The sequence below is a fragment of the Triticum aestivum genome, chromosome 6B (genome assembly GCF_018294505.1).
Source record: "Triticum aestivum cultivar Chinese Spring chromosome 6B, IWGSC CS RefSeq v2.1, whole genome shotgun sequence".
Lineage (NCBI taxonomy): Eukaryota > Viridiplantae > Streptophyta > Magnoliopsida > Poales > Poaceae > Triticum > Triticum aestivum.
The window spans coordinates 714,068,513-714,087,571 of NC_057810.1; the positions used below are offsets into that span (position 1 = coordinate 714,068,513).

At 45.9% G+C, this 19,059-nt stretch overlaps 2 protein-coding genes and 1 long non-coding RNA gene across 3 annotated transcripts; 1 reads left to right on the forward strand and 2 right to left on the reverse strand.

The window, feature by feature from the left end:
- Positions 1 to 2,594: 2,594 nt before the first annotated feature.
- LOC123135100 (glucan endo-1,3-beta-glucosidase 8) lies at positions 2,595 to 4,275 on the reverse strand. Its single transcript, XM_044554212.1, has one exon. It carries the CDS (start codon positions 4,149 to 4,151, stop codon positions 2,676 to 2,678), a length of 1,476 nt encoding a protein of 491 aa, XP_044410147.1. The 5' UTR covers positions 4,152 to 4,275; the 3' UTR covers positions 2,595 to 2,675.
- Positions 4,276 to 4,738: 463 nt separating this feature from the next.
- Positions 4,739 to 7,626, forward strand: LOC123135101 (uncharacterized). The gene is made up of 4 exons (XR_006465818.1): positions 4,739 to 5,239; positions 5,536 to 5,787; positions 5,905 to 6,337; positions 6,460 to 7,626. It is a non-coding gene; the product is annotated as an uncharacterized lncRNA (long non-coding RNA).
- Positions 7,627 to 10,443: 2,817 nt separating this feature from the next.
- On the reverse strand, positions 10,444 to 13,630 carry LOC123135102 (F-box/LRR-repeat protein At3g26922). Its single transcript, XM_044554214.1, has 5 exons — positions 13,383 to 13,630; positions 12,431 to 13,275; positions 11,824 to 11,994; positions 11,534 to 11,734; positions 10,444 to 10,918 (listed from the first exon to the last, which is right to left on the reverse strand). Exons 2-4 carry the CDS (start codon positions 13,256 to 13,258, stop codon positions 11,564 to 11,566), a joined length of 1,170 nt encoding a protein of 389 aa, XP_044410149.1. The 5' UTR covers positions 13,259 to 13,275; positions 13,383 to 13,630; the 3' UTR covers positions 10,444 to 10,918; positions 11,534 to 11,563.
- Between the last annotated feature and the right edge of the window lie 5,429 nt (positions 13,631 to 19,059).

A 19,059-nucleotide genomic window follows, 5' to 3' on the forward strand; every position in this document is an offset into this window, starting at 1 on the left:
GTCTGGGCAGTTAAAATTGTCGGAGAGAAGGGTAATATGGTTATAGACCTGTTGTCAAGTTGCAGTTATGTAGGTGGGTAAGGAATGCCTTTTCTTCTGGTGGGATACCTTGGTGCGATCTCAAGTACTTAGTCAAACTTGGTTTGTCAACTAGTGGATGGTTGTGCTCGCCAACAAAATATATCACTTCCCATCTGCCATCTATCAGTTTGACAACCATCTTAGCTTTGCAACCAGTTTGCACTATTTTATCTCTCTTCCGCTTCTTGCTCCTCTTTTTGGTTTTATTATCATCATCAAGAAAGACAATATCCTCGTCTTCATCATCATCTTTTGTTTGCTCAACGATATCATCCAGCACAGGAATTTTTTCTGCCCCTCCGTCATCAGCTTCAGGCTTTCGAAACTTGTTGCAAACAAACTGTTGTTTTATCAACACTCCAGTTTTCACAGCCTTCCTTGAAGTATTCATTTTGATTGAAAAACCAATCTGCAAGGCATATGCATTGTAGTGCTCTTTTGCGCCTTCCAAAGTGTCAAACCTCATGCCCACATGAGGCTCCTTCGGTTGTGACCAAGCCTCTTCATCATTTTCAGCACCAAAGCCTGTCAAACCATTACCAACAGTCACACTTGTATCACCCGCGGCATCCGTGCCATCAAGGGTATGGCCATCAGTCTCAGATTCTTGCGCTGCAGGTGCTTGCTCATCTGTCTCCACTGTTTTTGCCACAGGAGCTGTGGCATTTTGCACTATATGAGGAGTAGGAGAATCACCGGTTAACTCAGGATTTTGAGCAGCCTGTTGTGTAGAGTTCACTGGATCACCAATATCCATATCATCTGGTTCCTCATTTAGGTCAATCATCTTTTTTACAGCCTGTGCAACATTTAAACCAGAAAAACCAAAGCTAGTTAGTTTGATGTCAAGCAAGTAAGAAACTAAACCCAGGCAATCACAACTGAATGATAAGATAGCATTTTTTGTTGTTGTAAGAATGACTTCAACACAGAACATTTTTTGTTGTTGCTGAAAATCACAAACTGAATGATAAGACAGCATCTTCTTTTGAGCATCTGTTTTTTGATTGTATCATAATTTTTACTAACCTTTTATCATTTTAAAATGCAGGCAACTCATACATATGCATGGTTTTCAAGGATCTCAAGGGGGAAGCAAGCTAGATGCCAGAGAATAGACATTTTTTTGGAGTGTTTTCAGCATGGATTTCACACCAAAAAACAGAGAGAGCAGCAGCATGTTTTGTGTCAGAAAAAACTTAAGAATAGCAGCAGTCATGGGCAACATATGTTTGTCCTTTTTATGTTCAGTACTTTGTTTTTCTCTTAAAGTTTGTACTGGGAGCAACTTTGGTTATCACTGTCTTGTGTAGTCGCTTTTCCAAGCAATCTGTTTGTCGAGGTCGTGAATTGTTTCTTCGTGCTGCAACTGATACATCCATTTTATAGTAGTTCTATAGGAAATTTCTTTTGCCATTTCTTTTTTGCAGGATCAAAATAGCAATATATGTTGCATCCACCCGCATTGTTCCCCGCCAATTTGCAAGATCACAACAACAACAACTGTTGTAGGATCATGCAACCTACACCTTATTGGAAAGGTAAATTAAACCTCACTTTTTTTTGTCACTGGTGAATAAAAGTACCAACGATAAACCATTTGTAGTAGATTTTAGCTTTTAGACATCACTTGCTTCTTCACAATAGCTTTCTTGCCTACCTCTTTATTCCAAGTTGCTTTTCCATCAGCCATGAGTTGCATGTTTTTCACAGTATTACTTGCCTAGTGTTCATTTTTTTTACAAGCTGATAATGCAAGCAATGATTTTTTTGCCTAGGTTTACAATGCAAGTTGCTGCAGACAATATATTTTTTTGCCTAACTTCATACAAGTTACGATGCAAGTTACTTTCTACAACCCATCAAACCATCAGCCATGATGTTCATCCTTTTTTTTCTACTTGACACATGCTTACAATCAGCAGAAGCAGGCAGATGATTCAATAATCAACACAGGGTTAAAAATCGTTCATATGAAAATAGGACGAAACACAGATGGAGAAAATCAAGAAGCAGCTCCATTTTTTTCTACAGAAGATGCTGGAGAGGGCTGGGGCTTGGGGAAGGTGAGCAGATCTACAGCTTTTTACCTCTGAACTTGCCTGCTTCTGCTGCTTCTAGATGTGTTTAGATCAACAGTTTCATGGACGCCGTCCGTATTGCAGGCTTGAAGCTTTTGAGATCTGAGCAGGATGAACCTTGCCTCTTTCTTGAGGGAGAAGAAGATGTCTCTCTTTTGGGACGGCTGGAAGGGAATAGGAGGGGAGGAGAGGTGGGGATGGAGAAAAGTAGGATGGAAAAGAATCACGTGAGTCGGGGTGATGGAGCAGGTTGTGATTGCGGGGGAACGTCCCCTTTCTGATCAAGGGGGACAGAAACTTACCTTTTCGGGGCCTATCAGGGCAGGCCGCCAGAAAACGCTAGGGAGCACACGGCTGCTCCCTAGACGCGTCCATGTTTATGGTACTCGTATATGTTTTCTATAAGAAAAAGTGATCGATGACAGTACGTAGTCAAGCAAAATGAATGATCGGATTCGTTGCTCCCCCGCTCCGCTCCGATGTTTGACCGCCCTCTAGCTAGCTAGCTAGCTACTACATGATGATAAAACCCGTCGTCATCACCAGGGCATGCGCGAGCAACAAGGCGAGCAGCAGCAGCGACGATGGGCGTGCCGGGACGGTGGCGGCGCTGATGATCTGCACCGGGAAGAGGCAGCTCTTGGTGGAGGCATTCTTGTCGGAGATCTTGGCGAGGCCGTCGAAGTCGCAGGCGCGCACGTCCTGGTCCTGCATCTGGAAGTACATGTTGAAGGCGTAGGAGATGTTGCTCATCTCGTCGAGGCCGTTGCAGGAGCAGCCGTAGCCCAGCGCCGTGCAGTCGCCGCTGGCGCAGGCGTACTGGATGTTCCCCCCCAGCTTGTCCATGTCCTCGTCCTTTGCGGCCTCGTCGTCGAACACGCACCACTGCTTGGGCAGGTACTCCACGCCGGACACGGCGGCGAGCCGCCTGTCGTTCCCTTGCCCCGACAGGTCCATGCTGAACTTGGGCTTGCCGTCGTAGGTGAGGATGCCCCAGTGGCGCTCGAAGTTGCCCGGCGCGATGCTCTTCATGTCCTCGTCGAAGAGGCCGAAGAGGTAGACGTCCAGCTTGCCCGGCCGGAGGTGGGTGCCCTCGTTCTTGCCCAGCTTCTTGAGGAGGCCGTCGTAGAAGCGCCGCGCGAGCTTGGCGTTGGCGTTCTTGTTGCCGTCGGTGGGCCAGCCGATCTCGCCGACGACGACCTTGAGGCTGGGCACGCCGGCCTTCTTGAGCGCGCTGACGAGCGTGTCGTAGTTGGCGTCGAACACGTTGGAGTAGCTGACGCCGCCGTTGTCCTGGATGCTGCGGCCGCCGTCGAAGAAGGCGAACTCGAAGGGGAAGTCGTCGCTCTGGTAGAGGCTGAGGAACGGGTAGATGTTGACGACGAAGGGCGCGCCGTGGTCGTGCATGAACTTGACCATGTCGGTCATGACGCCGTCGATGTCGGGCCGGAACTTGCCCTCGGACGGCTTGTCGCCGACGTAGACGTCGGCGTTGAGCGGGACGGTGGCCTTGACCTTGTCGCCGATCCCGGCCTCGTCCAGCGCCTTCTGGATGTTCTTGAGCGCCGGCAGGGTGTTCTCCATGAAGCTGCCGTTGTAGCTCTTGAGGAAGGGCTCGTTCCCCACGGCCACGTAGCGGAGCTTGAGCCTGTCCCCGTAGCTGGTGGCGTTCTCCGCCACCCAGTCCTCGGCGTTGCCGTAGCTGGTCATCGCCTCCAGCATGTCGTTGGGGATGCCGAGCATGACCTCGATGCCGGAGTCGAGGAGCGCGCCGACGGGCCAGGGGTCCGCGTCGAACAGCTTCACCTTCATGATCCCGTTGGCCTTGAGCATCTTCACCACCTCCTCGGGGTCCAGCGGGTGCGTGCACTGCGATCCCCAGTTCACGCCCAGGTCAACGGCGGAGGTCGAGGCCACCGACGCAGGGGACACGCCCAGGGCGAGCAGCAGCGCGGCCGCGCCGGCCAGCAGCCGCAGGAGCGGAGCCATGCCGGTGTTCTCCTTGCTTCGGCCGGCGTGATCGTGGTTAGTTTTGGCACGTTAGGATCTGGTGGCGCTCGTGGTCTCCGCGTCGGCCCCTCATCCTCCCGGGGGCGTGGAATGGACAGGACAGGAGAGGAAAATGGCGGGGAAATCGGTTGGGGTTGACCCTTTTCACCTCATGCGCACACACGCTCTTTCGACGCCGTGAGCTCTCGAGAGGGGATTACTTGTTGGGTGTCGAAATAATTCAGAAGAATATCGCGTTTAGATGTGAACTATTGGTGGTGTACGGTCCCGTGGGTTTTATCGTGTACTTCCTCCGTCCCATGATGTAAGACGGTTTTTCACGGACGTGGCGATTTGGTGCCCGAGCCCAGCTGATCCCGAAATCGTTGGCGTCCGTTCTGGCTCGGGATCCGCGAATTTCGGTCTGACGCCGAGCGGCGAAAAAGGAGCCTGGGATGGAATATGGGGTAGGAAACAGTATCTTTGGCGTGGGCCCAGAACGTAGGGAGGAGACGGCGTTCGCGCAAGAGAACTCTGGTCCATGGACCAGATCGGTAGAAGCGCATCTGAGCCAGGGATCAGATCGGCAGAACCCTCGTCGTCCCTCCTTTCCACCCAAAACACGTTGTCTCCGTTTTGAGCGCAGGTCCTTGCGGCGGCGCTGCGTTCTGCACCCGCGGTGATTGGAATAGTGGAGGATTTCGGGCTAGAGTTGCTCCATGCCGTTGACATGCTAGTTCCTGCAGATCCGCAAATAGTTTTCTAGGATTTATTCTGCAGTCTGTCTAACGAACGGACCTTGGTGGCGGCCATTGTTGTCTTTTTTCAGGTTCCATTACGAGAGGAGTTCTCTGACAACCTTGAGCAACCAAATCCGGTTTCTCTCTTGTTGCCCAACAAAGGAGCCGGCCTTGCTGTTCCTGAAGACTCGAATGTTGGATCTGGGTGCGCTCAGCAGCTCGACGGTGATGGGACTGAAAGGGCAGGAGCTGGCGGCCGCCGTCGTCAGGAACTTAGGATGCATCTCCGACAAGGTCGGCGCAACCGACTGACATAGTCAACCCAGAGGCACCAGGCTGGACTAATAGGTGTGATCCCATATCCTACCAATGTTGGTCTGTATATTCAGCTTTGACTGCATGTTCGTCTGCACATCCACATGTTCTGTCTAAAAAATGTTTTACTTTGCAAAAATCGTTAGCATAAAAGACCCTATCAAGAAGTAAGCCGTAGCACTGCAGTCCGTGCTTGATGCCTAGTTTAACAATCAGAAGCACTTTCAACATACTGTTAATATTGTTGAAGTAGAATTAATAGACAGCAAAATTATTCTTGTATTTGAACTCGTACATAGAGTGAATACTGAACATCTGCAAAAAAACAGGTTATGGCTGGGCTGTGCGCCACCAGACAGGACATCATGACCCTCTCGGATGAGCGCTCTAGAGAAATTGATTCGCAACACAGAGGAACCTACAAAGAATTTAGTACGCCCTACCCGAGTTTTGATTCAGTTGGTGAGGCATACGACTTCTACAATCTATATTCTTGGGATGTCTTTGGTATCAGATTTGGTAAAAGCAAACTAAATGCCGAGAGAACGAAATGCATGCAGGAGATCGTATGTGGTTGCTCGGTGAGTAATGAGCTTTTGCTCAAATATAATGCATTTCGGAGTAAATGTGTTTTGCTGTGTCGTCGATGTGCTCTCCAAGCGCGGTAGTGTCTGATGTTATGTTTTGTTGGCCGATAGTAGGTCATGCAGATGCGAGTGTCCAGTGCTGGTTAGGTTGTCGCGTACGACGGACAACAGCTGGTACATCACAGAGCACCGTGAAAGCCTCAACCATTCAATGTCCTTAACAATGGGTGAGAAGGTACACTGGCCGTCACACAAGCACATCGACGCATACACAAGATTTAATAAAGCAACTTAGGGAAAACAATTTGAACCTTGGGTAGGTGTACAACATAATTGGGAGCTTCTTTGGTTCGGTCAAGAAGGTGCCCTTCATGAAGAAGACCCTAAGAAATATTTGCAGGAAGATAAGAGATAAGCCACGAATCACACTTTGAAGACATACATGCCTCCGTCAAGCCCAATGCATGTTTTTGTCGGGCATTACATGAGGTTACAGTTTGACCATGAGCGTTAGGAAAGCTACCAGGAGAAGAGGATGATGATTGTAAGCATTTTTTGTGTGTACAATTTGATTATCTGACAGAAATGCATGTACACTTCATATATGTCAGGCATTTGTTTACATGAATCACTAACGGACAGAAAAACCGAACTATATTATGACAGGGTGGAGTTGACAGGAGGACCAATTTGGCGATAGAGCGACATGCAAGTAAAATTTACACCAGGGCTATGTTTAAGGAGTTTGGTCACCTCCTAATCGAAGGGACGTTGTACAATGTCAAGGAAGTAGAGAAGATGAGGGAATATGTTATAAAGCACAACAATGTAGCTAAAATGAAAAAATGGAGCAGAGGATCAGTCAGAGTTTACGTGCGAGTGTGGCCAGTTCAAGCATACTGGGATGTCATGCAGCCATGTCTTAAGGGTAACTAAACCTGACAAAAAAATTGCTGCACACAAATTGAATTTCTGTACAAGAAATTTAAACATAGCGTAATGCACGGGTCATGGATATACTTCATCTGGAGATCCCTGTGAAGAATATACTCAAGCGGTGGACCAAGGACGCGAGGGACATGCTTCCCCAACACCTGGTTCAGTGTATCAGAAGGACAATTCAGTTAACTTGTCGTTCTCATGCAGGAACTCGATGTTATATCTAAAAGCCATGGAAGTCTTGCAGATGGGCGATTCGAATGCAGAATAATTCAAGCACACTTTTGCTGGTCTGGAAGCTTTGTTGGTGAGTGTCGCACCTTTAGCTGAGAAGAGGGATGATTTGGGGTTTGAGGATCGGTAGCAGGTTTGGCCACTGGTAGATTGCCTGGCAATGGAGAGGTTGCGTTTGTGTGGGGCGACGGTGCTGACAAATGCAATAGTGGGGGGAAATCTGTGTGAATGCCCTTGAAGGTCTAGCAGCTCCATATAAGCATAGTGGGGTCAGCAGACTGAGTAATAGCAGTGACAAGGCGCGTTACGAGGGTCTGAGTAAATGTACCAGGTTCTTCAATGTTTGTCGGCGCGAGGGGCACAAGCGAACTACTTGTCCCGAAACAGGAGATGCCACCAAGAAACCACGGAAGCCAGGTAAATGCAAGAATTGCGGCATGGAAGGGCATCGCCGGAACACTTGTGCGAGGCCGCTCGGTGCTGCTGAGAAATGAGTTCTGAAGTTTTAATTTGTAATCTGTATTGTAGTACCTTTTAGGATTTTCTAGTGTTTCAGTGAGCATTGCTCCATGGTTGTTCCTCAATTACCAGAGGCATATTACATATTGTACCAGTAGAGTACCAAGTTTGATAATGTTCATCTGTACTAAATTTGGTTTACTGGTTGCTGGAAATATTGCTTCCTACTGTTGGGGTATCTCTGGCATCTGCCTGGTTCATATTTGTGGTCGCCTACACTAGATAGTGTTCACGTCTCAGGTTTAGAGCACGGGCTTGTATGATGAATGTGTCTGCTGCTGACACTTGGCTGGCATATAGGATACAGCAGTGTATTTTCCCAGTTCGTCGTGAGTTGTGCGCACGGGTAGATTTAAAATTTGAACTGCTAGAAAGATTATATGCAAGTACTGTAAGACAGGTGGCAAGATGGCATGCCTGAAAGCAGTATAAGAGTATACCATCCGGCAATGTTCGTCAGTTTTGGGGCCATGAATTCTGTCTGTAGAAGTTGCCTGGCTGAGGTTTCACATCTGGGGGTAGAGTTGGGAGCTGCGTGGTATGGAATGTGTGTCAGTTCTTTGTGGTTATGACTGTAGAACTAAAGTAGTATGAGTTTGAATGTGACAATTTCCCTGTCTGTGTTCTTGATGTGGTTTGCATCCATGATATATCTGCGTGTGCATCCCATTCCCTCCTAGCTGGCAACACTGTAATTTCTGAGAGTGCGGTCGTGTGTGCAGGCATCCACATGATCAGTAGGCCTAAGTTTGAACCGGTCGTGTCTCTGCTGATTTCCTTCAGGAGTGTTACACTAGGAAATATGTATGCATGTCCAAGCTGGAGGCGTCCATGCGTCAGGTGGTTTTAACTTGTAGTGTACACACGCGTGCGCCTGCTCGAATAGAAATTCAAAACTTGTATGTGTGATCGGGGGATGGGGTGTGCCATGCCATCACATAAGAGCTGTGGTGGATATTGGGCGTCAGGTTCATCCTCCATGTGTTCTAGTCTGCTAGCAGGCAGCAATGGTGCCGGTGTGGAGCTCCCGGGCTGACTTAGGCGTTGCTGCCGTGTTTGCAGCATCGGCGATGATGACTGGCGCGGAGTGCTCTGGCGATCGCGCACCCGCTCCCGACCAGAAAACGAAGGTGAGTGAAATAAGCTGTGTTTTCGTTTTCCTCTGGACCTCCCGCACTGGTTTAACTTGGTCGTCCTCCTGATTTGGTCTTTGGGTGGCGGCTGATGGATTGGCAGGGGAACGGCAAGGGATATTTGTTCCAGTTGGGTGGCCGTTAGCTCGACCCGTCGCCCGTAATGGAAAAGGTCGGCCCAGAACAGTTTCCGGGCCGTCAGGCTATCTCCTGTACCACGACGTCCATCCGTTTGGACCAGGAGTTAATGCGCCAGCTGTCCTTCTATATACGTCGCATATACGCGAGCGAGGTTCGACGGGAAATACCAGCCCTGCAGACATCCCGACGCGAACGGATGCGTGAGATTTCGGGTTCATCTGTGCTCGGGATCAGATACGAATTTCCGGTTTTTCACACTATATTACTGGTAAAAAACGTCTTACGATATGGGACGGAGGGAGTAGAAGAAGAGGGGGAGGAAATCAGATGATTCATTTGTTCCTCGAGTACCTGGCTGGCATTCCGAATATCCAATTCGGCTCCCGAGCTCATCTACGTCCTGTGAACAGTAAATGCAAAAGACAACGTCACTAGTGTCGAAAAACGTCTTACATTATGGGACGGAGGGAGTAGATATCGTGTAACAGCTTTTGTTAGACAACGTCACAAGTATGATACTATGACGCATATCTTTTCCAGTAAAAACTGTTCTGATTTATTAGTTTTGACAAACGTGATTCATAATAATGAAGTAACAGTACTGGCTACGAGTCGAGGTGCGGAAGGATCACCACTTACCCATCACCCTCATTCGACATGATCGATGCAGAATCGGGGCCGACGAAAAATATGAGTGGCGTCAATAGTATGAGGTACTTACATGAGAACTGCACAAAATGCCATGGTTCATTTACATCTGAAACCAAGCACGGAATAAAGGTTTGTTAAATTGTAAACAAAAGTCTGGAACCTGCTAACATTGGCAACCAGTTGTTATACAGAGCGCAGGCCTGAAGAAGTAGGGTTGCAGAGACTAAGGCAACGGTGAAAATGGATAAAAAGCTGAAATTGTATTGCCAGAGTGGCAAGTCTCCCACTATGCAAACACATGTTGTCATACTGCGTGATAGTGCCATCGTTTCCTTTGATGTTCTTCAGACACAGGTGCTGGGATGAGTAGAAAGCGGACAATCAAAAACATCACAGGCATAGCGAGTAAAAATACAGTATGATCATGAACTACTCCCTCCGTCCCATAATATAAGAACGTTTTGACACCAGTGTAGTGCCAAAAACGTTCTTATATTATGGAACAGAGGGAGTACTAATGAATTGATAGCTCCATATGACTGAATAGCAATCATATGATGTGTTGCTGAGTAGGCATAAACAACCTATCTAGTATAAGGAATTAAGGATGCTCTCCACCAGTGTAACCACTACTAAATAGAGTCTCACAGTCCATGTATTCAGCATAGTACCTTGGACTAGTGAATTGCCAGCTCTTGGTACTTAATTGCAGTCTAGTGACGAAACCGTGTGCGGAAAAAGAAAGGGAAAACATCCAGAGATCGAATTTCGTGATCAGCATAGCATACACTCTGGTTCACCATACTGTGTGTGATTGACTAGCAGGATCACTTGCAAAAGTAAGAGACATACAACATATCCACACATTCGATCGCAATTCTGGTAACCAGAGACCTATACTTGATTCCACCAAGTATTTACATTCACGCAGTCTGAATTATGTTTCTTTTCACACAATAATCTAGCAACCCCTCAACAATAATCTAGCAGAATAGAAAATGCAAATCTCAGCAGCAGCAGCAGCAGCACGACAAAAAGAAATAATCTTTCATCCTTTGGTTCAAGCAACTTCCACAAGGGTGTATCTCTGTTTTTTGGGGAGAGACATAAGAAGACATGCAAAAGGTGTGGTTTTAGTTAGTATACACATCGCATCTGGAAACCGATCCTAGCCACAAGACGGAATTTATAGTTCTGGAATCAACCTAGCGCGATCCTGGAACAACCAACAGTACACAGGGTCCCTGAAACATCATCTTGACAGTTCAGGCTTGCCGCCGAGTTGAGGAAATGAGCATAAAGCGCACGAGGAGGACCACGGTGACAGACACTATAACAACATGCTCCGACTGCATCCAAGCAAGACATACATACGGCTGTTTACATATAAGGTCATATATATGAACATGACACGGGGAGGCGCATCCTGGGGTGGTATGGTAGACAAAAACACAGCAACTTCCTTCCTGGTGCGATCCAGGGACACAGAGCCAGCTCAAAATGGAAGCCTGAATAGAAAACAGAGGAAACAATGAGAACATGAGAGTCCAGGTTGGAAGAAGCAGTGCATAGATGCAGGGGAAACTGTATGAGAGATTATTCACTGATTGGATGGTTATTGGACCAGCATGCCACATTGCCACTTGATCTAATCATAGGAATGTTGGAAGGATGGTTTGCTACTAACATAAAATTCAACACAAGGTTCAACTTTGTTGGTTCATAGGGTAGCGTAGCGTTTGACCATTTACTCGATCTACAGGCAACAAAATAGCAACTCGCTAAAACTGCACCAATCCAATCCTGTTACAAGGACGAAATGGACAGACACTTGCAAAATTGCCCTGCCTTCGGTGCTGCCTGCCTTTAGTTCGCATCTGCTAGTTTGACCAATCAAACATTTGAACCTTACTTCCTACTTTCTATTATTATGACATTGTGGTGCCAGTGCCACGGATTGAAATGCATGCTATCATGGCGGGTGTAGAAATGGTGCAACAAGATCTAGTACAGAATGCTGCTTCAAACTAGGTCGGTCGGTACTGTATATATCCGAGCACACTATGTACATACATATGCCGACTATCAAAGATATAATCGTGAAGACTGGTCTGGTTACTTACAGTCGAACAGCAGAAGAAAGTTCTATACTTCTATTGGATGTCAATTTGCTCGGAAGGCACTCCATGGGCACAGAGGATCTTTAGGATACGGTCAACTATAACATCTTCCTTCGTCGAGCTGCATATGATTTTGACTACCTTGAGATGCTTCGATAGTGGTGATTGTTCCTTTGGGTCATATGTTTCCATCACATGCCCTTTCTGTAGCAAACAGAAATATTTTCCTGAAGTCAGCAGGAGGTACATGGCGACTTCAAAGAAAAAACCTATCAAACTTTGAGAATATATACCTTGTGAGTTTGAAAATCAAGCAGAAGTGTCAGCGTCTGTAGAATTGGTGAGTGCTGGAGGAAGTAAATCAATCCAGTGAAATCACCAGCCAGACACCATTTGTTCAGCAACAAGCATTTGAGCTTGCTAAACATGGGGCACCATTTCAAATCCATTCTGAAAATAGATAACTGGACAAAATGAAGGGGGTTAAAAACAAAACAAGTACATGATGCTTTTTGAGATACAGAAGTACATGCTTTGGAAATTTTCTGGTGGTTCTTATTTTTCATAGAAACAAAGTTAATTAAGTGTTACCAGATAATGAGATCTATATCCGAAGTTGTACTTTGCCACTTTCTGGTCTACTCAGAAATATTACTCACAAATTAATCTCAATCCTACATGTTATAACATATGACTCAAGTACCAAGTAGAGGTATGCATATTGCCAGACGAGTACATAGAAACATCAAGATTCAAACATGTGAAACGGTGAAAACAACAATGCACATAATGAGCTTGTTCAATATGCTTGTACTGACAGATATCTGGATACAAACATAAACGAGATCTAGCACATGAAAAAAAAGACAAAGGAATTAGCAAAAATGGGAGCATGCATACCTGATCATCAGTTGTTAACTCCAAATTTGTAGCATCAGACAAGCCTTCCAAAACCACACAAAATCCTGCTTGCCTATCGCATCCTTCACATGGTACATCAAAACAGTAATGATACTGCTGATCAAAGGATTCAACAGATGCTGTTACCAGCGATGGCATGCTATCAAGCAACGGAGTCAGACCCTGGTATGGAGCTAGTTTCAAGCTGATGAGATTTGGGGCAGCAATACGACGGCGGGTTTTATCGTCAAAACACCCCCCTTTGATGGTAAGATGTCGTACTGACTGGCACAAGATGCTCGCAAGGATGTTACAGCCTTTCATCTCTAACACATCGAGCACCTGACAGCCCGTGAAATCCACAGAGCGTTTAAACTGCATGAAGCAAAGCTCTACCCTCTTCAGGTGCGACGAGACGAGGACCAGGTTGGTTGTCAACGAACCAGCGACGACCCGCAGCGTCCGAACGTCATGCGAGAAGGCGTACCGGAGCCACGGCTTGATGCGTGTGAACGCCTCCTCGCAGTGAAAGGTGTCGTAATCGGAACAGATGTCACATAGGTTCAGAGGTGTCGGGTGGCGGCGGCACAGCAGCTCGTCCACGAACTTGCTCCTGGGGCCGCCGTCGCCCCGCGGGTCGTCCTCGAGGCGCAGGGCGGGCACGGACCTCCAGAGCGAGCGCCAGCGCCGGGCGAGCACGCACGTCCGCACGGAGTCGCGCGAGGGCAGGAACGACATCAGGTACGCCATCAGGTCGTCCGGGAGGTCCCCGATGCGGTGCTCGCCGACGGCCGCCGTGCCTCCCTCCTCGCTCAGCCTCCTGGACATTTCGTCGAACGGGTTGCCTGCGCAAAAGCTGCGGAGTTCATTTGACGTCCAGGGAAGGGAGCCGGTGCAGACGGCACACCGGAGAAGATGTGCTGCAAGAATATCTGTCGCCGGATGGGCTCACCTCGCGCCGCCGCAAGAAGCCTGCCTGACGACGAGTCAACTAAGCGAGGGAGAGCAGAAGTGGGAGCGCGATTTTGGGGGGTTCTTGGGGTAGGGGGCTTGGGGGGTGGCGCGCGGTGAGTTCCGACGGGGGCTTGGGGGCGATCCGCGGCGAGCTCCGGTGTCACGGCGGCGAGGCAGCCCGCGCCGACCGACGGTGAGGCGAGCTCGTTGGGCAGAAGGATTCGGCGCTGCAGGCGCACAAATGTTTTTTTTAAGGACGCAGGCGTGCAAATGCTAAATATTGTTTTTTCCTTTTAAATTTAGGGGTTTGCTATTTCACATCTAGATGTGAGATATTATCTCACATCTAACTCCCTCATCCTTGATTTTTTTTTTCTTTAAAGTCTCTCATTGATTTGTTTTGTCCCAAAAAATTCACGCATATGCTAATCTCGCGGTTGTCCTCGTTCGAGCTGGAGCTCAGCTGAAGCCTAACAAGCGTGCATCGTGGCAGCTTGGGCTGGCCCATGTGTGTGGCAGCGTGGGCTGTCTTTGTCTGTTTTTTCTTTCGTTTTTTGTCTATTTTCTAAACTGTCTCCGTTCGCTACATCCTTTGCATTTTCTGAGGCCTTTTATCTTTTCTTTATTTTTTTTGTTTTTTCTTCCACTGCGATGCTATGAATGCATATATGTCATATGTTGCGTGCATGCATCTCCTTTGTGCGTGTATATACCGTACAATCGTTGATGCATGTTTTTTTTTGTTTGCATTTTTGTGTTCATGTAAGTAAATCATGTATCGAATTGCTAAAACTCATATAGATGAGTTTCAACGATGTTTCATCTAAGTTCCAGTCCATTTGACCCGTCGCTATTAACTTCATGCAATTTTTTGATCGGGGTTGTCTAGTCCCGCGCATCCGGTGTCACTCGCCCATTGTCCATTTTGCGGCTCGTCACACCATGCATTTTTTTTGTTGGGACATTCTTTGTGGTTTGTTTTTTCTGTGTTGTAGTTGAAAAGACAAGTTGTTTGTATAAGTCGAAGAGATGAGCTGGCCGCTAGCTCATCAGTTCTTCTCATCTCTCTCTCTCTCTCATTCTTCTTTGTCTTTGGAGCAGAGGTAACCCGAGGAGGGATCTGCTTTTAAACTCTACGATGACAGGCAACAACCTTTTTTTGGCAAGTCTAACCCTAATATGTAAGAAGCCCGATTTTTTCTTGTCCTACTTTGTGAGTGCACTGTTCATACGCAACTTGGCCTGGCCCATTTTTGTCTGAGTTGTAACTCCACCCTCAACACGTAACTGGGGACCCGACCACTTTTGTCCCGGTTGCAAGTCCACCCCTGACATGCAAGTCCACCCCTACAAGCCCATTTTTGACTCGTAACTGGGCACGTGTTTCGTCTTTCATCCCAACTAAAGTTGACAATTGACTTGCAATTGGGCTTGTAGTTTCGTAGTTATCCTAGTTGCAAGTCCATCTTCCATTCGCAACTGGGTTTATATTTCTCCCATTTGCAAGCCTACCCTCAACTTGCAACTAGACATGTTTTTGTTTTTCATCCCAGTTGCAAGTCTACCCCTGACTCGCAATTGGGCTCGATGTTTCGTAGTTGTCTTAATTTCAAGTCCATCTTCAACTCGCAACTGGGATCACTGTTTTGTTGTTGTCCTACTTGCAAGTCCATCCTTAACTTGTGAATGGGCCCATATTTTTGTTGTTGTCCTAGTTGCAAGTCCACCCTCGACTCGCAACTCGGCATGTGTTATGTTTTTCATCTCAGTTGCAAGTCCACCCGTGAGTCGAAACTGAGCTCGTAGTTTTTGTTATCCTAGTTACAAGTCCTACCTCGACTCGCAACTAGGCCCATAGTTTCTTTTTTCCCAGATGCAAGCCCACCCTTGACGTGCAACTGGGCTTGTGTTTGGTGTTTCATCCCAGTTGCAAGTCCATCTTTGACTCGCAACTGGACCGTAGTTTGTTTTATCCTAGTTGCAAGTCGACCATTGACTCGCAATTGGGCTCGTAGTTTGTAGTTGTCCCAGTTTTATGTGCATCCTCGAGTCGCAACTCAACTCATAGTTCTCTTAGTTGCAAGCACGCCCTTGATTCGCAACTAGCCATGTCTATTGTTTTTCATCCAAGTTACAAGTCCACCTTTGACTCGCAACTGGGCTCATAGTTTGTTTCATCCCACCCTCAATTCACAATTACTGGTCTTGTCCCCCACTACATTTAACGCCTTCAATGCTAATGCAACTAGGCGTGGCTGGGTTGGGTTGTGGAATTGACGTTCTCGGGGGTAATTGACCTTTTTCATAGCTGCAAGTCCACCATTGACTCGCAACTCGGGCTCGACCTTTTACTGTCCTAGTTGCAAGTCCATCCTCGACTCGCAACTGGGGCCCAACCTTTTTTGTCCCAATTGCGAGTCCACCCTCGACTCGCCACTAGGGGTCCGATCTTTTTTTGTCCTAGTTGCAAGTCCACCCCTCGACAGCGAAAAACCGCAGATGAGCCGGCCCAAGTAGCTAGGATACTTTTTCTATTTTGTTTTGTTTTTTCTTTATGATTTTTTATTTTTATATTTTATCTTTTTTTCTTTCATTGGTTTTCCTCTCGTTTTAATCCCAGTTGCAAGTCCACCCTTGACTCGCAACTAGGACCATAGTTTGTTTCATCTCAGTTGCAAGTCAACCCTTGACTTGTAGTTTCATATTTGTCCCAGTTGCAAGTCCATCCCTCGACTCGCAACTGGGCACGTAGTTGTCCGAGTCCCAAGCCCACCCCAACTCACTATTGGAGCCTATGTTTTGTTTTTCGGGTTTGCTGTTTCACATCTAGATGTGAAATAATACCTCAAATCTAAGTGCATTATTGTAGGATAACTCTTTGCTATAAGATTTTTGTTTTGTTTTCCCTTGTTTTTTTCCTCATTTGTTTTTCAACTTTTGGTTTTTCTATTTTCTCTTTTTGGTCTTTTTAAATTCATATTTTTCAATAAATAAATAAATTCACCATTTATTTTATTTCCTATAATTTCCATGCAAGCGCTCTCTCTACCTTCCGCCTCGTTTGTTGCTTTTTGTTTATTAGATATCATGTTGTTGTCTAGGCCTGTTTGGCTTCGCTTTTGTTGGTCCTCGACTCACAACTGATGCCTGGCATTGTTTTGTCCCAGTTGCAAGTACATCCTCGACTCGCAACTGGAGCCCAAATTTTTTTGTCGGAGTTCCAAGTCCGCTCTAGTCTCGCAATTGGGACCCAGTATTTTTTCCCTAGTTGCAAGTCCATCATCGACTCGCAACTGGGGTCCGACTTTTTTTTTCTAATTACAAGTGCACCCTCGACTCGCAATTGGGGCTCGAACTTTTTTGTCCCAGTTGCAAAACCCCCCTCTCGACTTGTAACTAGGACATGACTTTTTTCTCAGTTGCAAGTCCACCCTCAACTCGTAATTGGGGTCCGACCTTTTTTGCCCGATTTCCAAGTCCACTCTCGAGTCGCAACTGAGGCCTGACCTTTTTTTCCCTGTCGCAATTGCACTCTCAACTCACAACCGGGTCTCGACACTTATGGTCCTAATTGTAAGTCTGCCCTTGACTCGCGACGGGGCTCTGGCCTTTTTTGTCTCAGTTGAAAGTCCACCCTCAATTCTTAACTAGGCCTCAATCATTTTTGTCCTAGTTACAAGTTCACTCTCGACACAAAATGGGGTAGACTTTTTTTCGCAAGTTGCACAGCCACCCTCGACTCGCAACTGGGACCAACCTTTTTGGTCTGAGTTACAAGTTCACTCTTTACTCGCAACTAGGGCACAACCTTTTTTGTCCGAGTTGCAAGTCCACCCTCGACTCGCAACTAAGGTCCAACCTTTTGTGTCTGAGTTGCAAGTCCACCCTTTATTCGCAACTAGGGCCCAACCTTTTTTTGTCCGAGTTGCAAGTCCACCCTGGACTCGCAACTGGGGCCAACCTTTTTTGTCTGAGTTGTAAGTCCACCCTCGGCTCGCAAGTGGGGCCCCGCCTTTTTAAGTCCCAATTGCGAATGCACCCTCGATTCGCAACTAGGACCCGATCTTTTTCCCAGTTGCAATTCCACCGTCGACTCGATCTTTTCTTTTCCCAGTTGCAACTCCACCCCTCGACTCGCAAGTATGGCCCAACCTTTTTGGTCCCAGTTGCAAGTCCAAACTCAACTCGCAACTAGGGCCCGACCTTTTTCCTTCCCAGTTGAGAGTCCACCCTCGACTTCTAGTAGGGGTCCGACCTTTTTTTGTCATAGCTGCAAGTCCACCCTCGTCAGCGAACAAACTGCAGAAGAGGCCGCCGAAGTAGCTAGGATACATTTTTTGTTTTGTTTTCTCCATGTTTTTTTATTTATCATTTTTTCATTGGTTTTTCTCTACTTTTATTTTTTCTATTTAAAAAATTGATCGCATTTCCTATGATTCTTTTTTCTTTTTTATAAATTCACAAGTTTCAATAAATGTTTCAAATATGTAAATTTGTTCATTTTTCTAAAATTGTTCGTGTTTATCTATTTTTTAAAGCAAATCAAAATGTGTTCATTTTTTGTTCTCTTCTTATTTATCTATTTTTTCTATTTTGGTTTCTCTTTCTTTTTTGTTTTCTCTTGTTTGCTTTTAGTACAATGTATATGAAAAAAGTTCGCTTTTAGTTCATCGTATATAATAAAGTTCATCATGTATCAAAAAAGAATGTTCACTGTATATTGCAAAAAAAAATGTGTGTATTCAGAAAATGATCATCATATATTAAAGGATTGTTCATCATATATTAGAATTTTTTTGGTATTCGCTAACATTTTTTATAATTTTAAAAAATATGTAAATTCATGAACATGTTTTTTGAAATATGTTTTGACCAAACTTTGTTCCTTATAGAAAATTAATTATAAAATAATAAGAGTGAAAAACGCAAAAACCAAAAGACAAAAAGAAAAAAACATTGGTAGCCTACAAGCTAGCAATGAGAGATGTACTTGTAAATGTATAACGATCAGACGCAAAAGCTAACAAATCGACGTTTGGACTAGCGAGCAGTTTTTTCCGGAAAAAACTAGCGATCAGTTTTTTTACCGGTAGCTAGCAACCAGATTTTTTCAGGGAGCTAGTGACCAGATCTGACGCTAACTGAGTTATTAAGTGTTTGTGTTTATCATTATGCAAGAACAGCCCTTGGTTCTAGCGGCTATAAGTGAGTGTTTAAGAGTAGGAGGTAGGAAGTTCAACAACTGGTACGTGCGCCCTTGTTTCCTTTTTTTTTCCAGAAACTGAGCCGGATAAAAAAGAGCAAACAAACAATAAAACAGCAGGTTGGCTGGACGTTCTTTGCGTTTCTTTTTCCAGAAACTGAGCCGAATAAAAAAAAGCAAAAAATAAACAGTAGCTTGGCTGGACAATTAACAAAAAAGAATGACATCATATTAGATGTGAGTCTAGATGTGATATAGACAGACCCTTAAATTTAACTAGTATAACGCCCGTGCGTTGCCAAGGGCTCTTCAAAATTTATAATCAGTATCTTTCATTTATCATCCCCTTATATTGGGTGATTATGTGGTGCTCTAATTAGAAACACAACAATCAAATATTAGGAAATTTCACCAAACGAACAACAATGAATAATACGATATCTATCAAACGAATAAAATGAGGCCATATTTT

Excerpts from the sequence above, each read along its gene's own strand:
- LOC123135102 (XM_044554214.1), bottom strand. The coding sequence starts at position 13,258 with ATGTCCAGGAGGCTGAGCGAGGAGGGAGGCACGGCGGCCGTCGGCGAG. Across the intron at positions 11,995-12,430 it reads AGTTAACAACTGATGATCAG|TTATCTATTTTCAGAATGGA; the intron begins GTATGCATGCTC and ends CATTTTGTCCAG. Across the intron at positions 11,735-11,823 it reads TTGATTTTCAAACTCACAAG|AAAGGGCATGTGATGGAAAC; the intron begins GTATATATTCTC and ends TGTTTGCTACAG.
- LOC123135100 (XM_044554212.1), bottom strand. The coding sequence starts at position 4,151 with ATGGCTCCGCTCCTGCGGCTGCTGGCCGGCGCGGCCGCGCTGCTGCTC.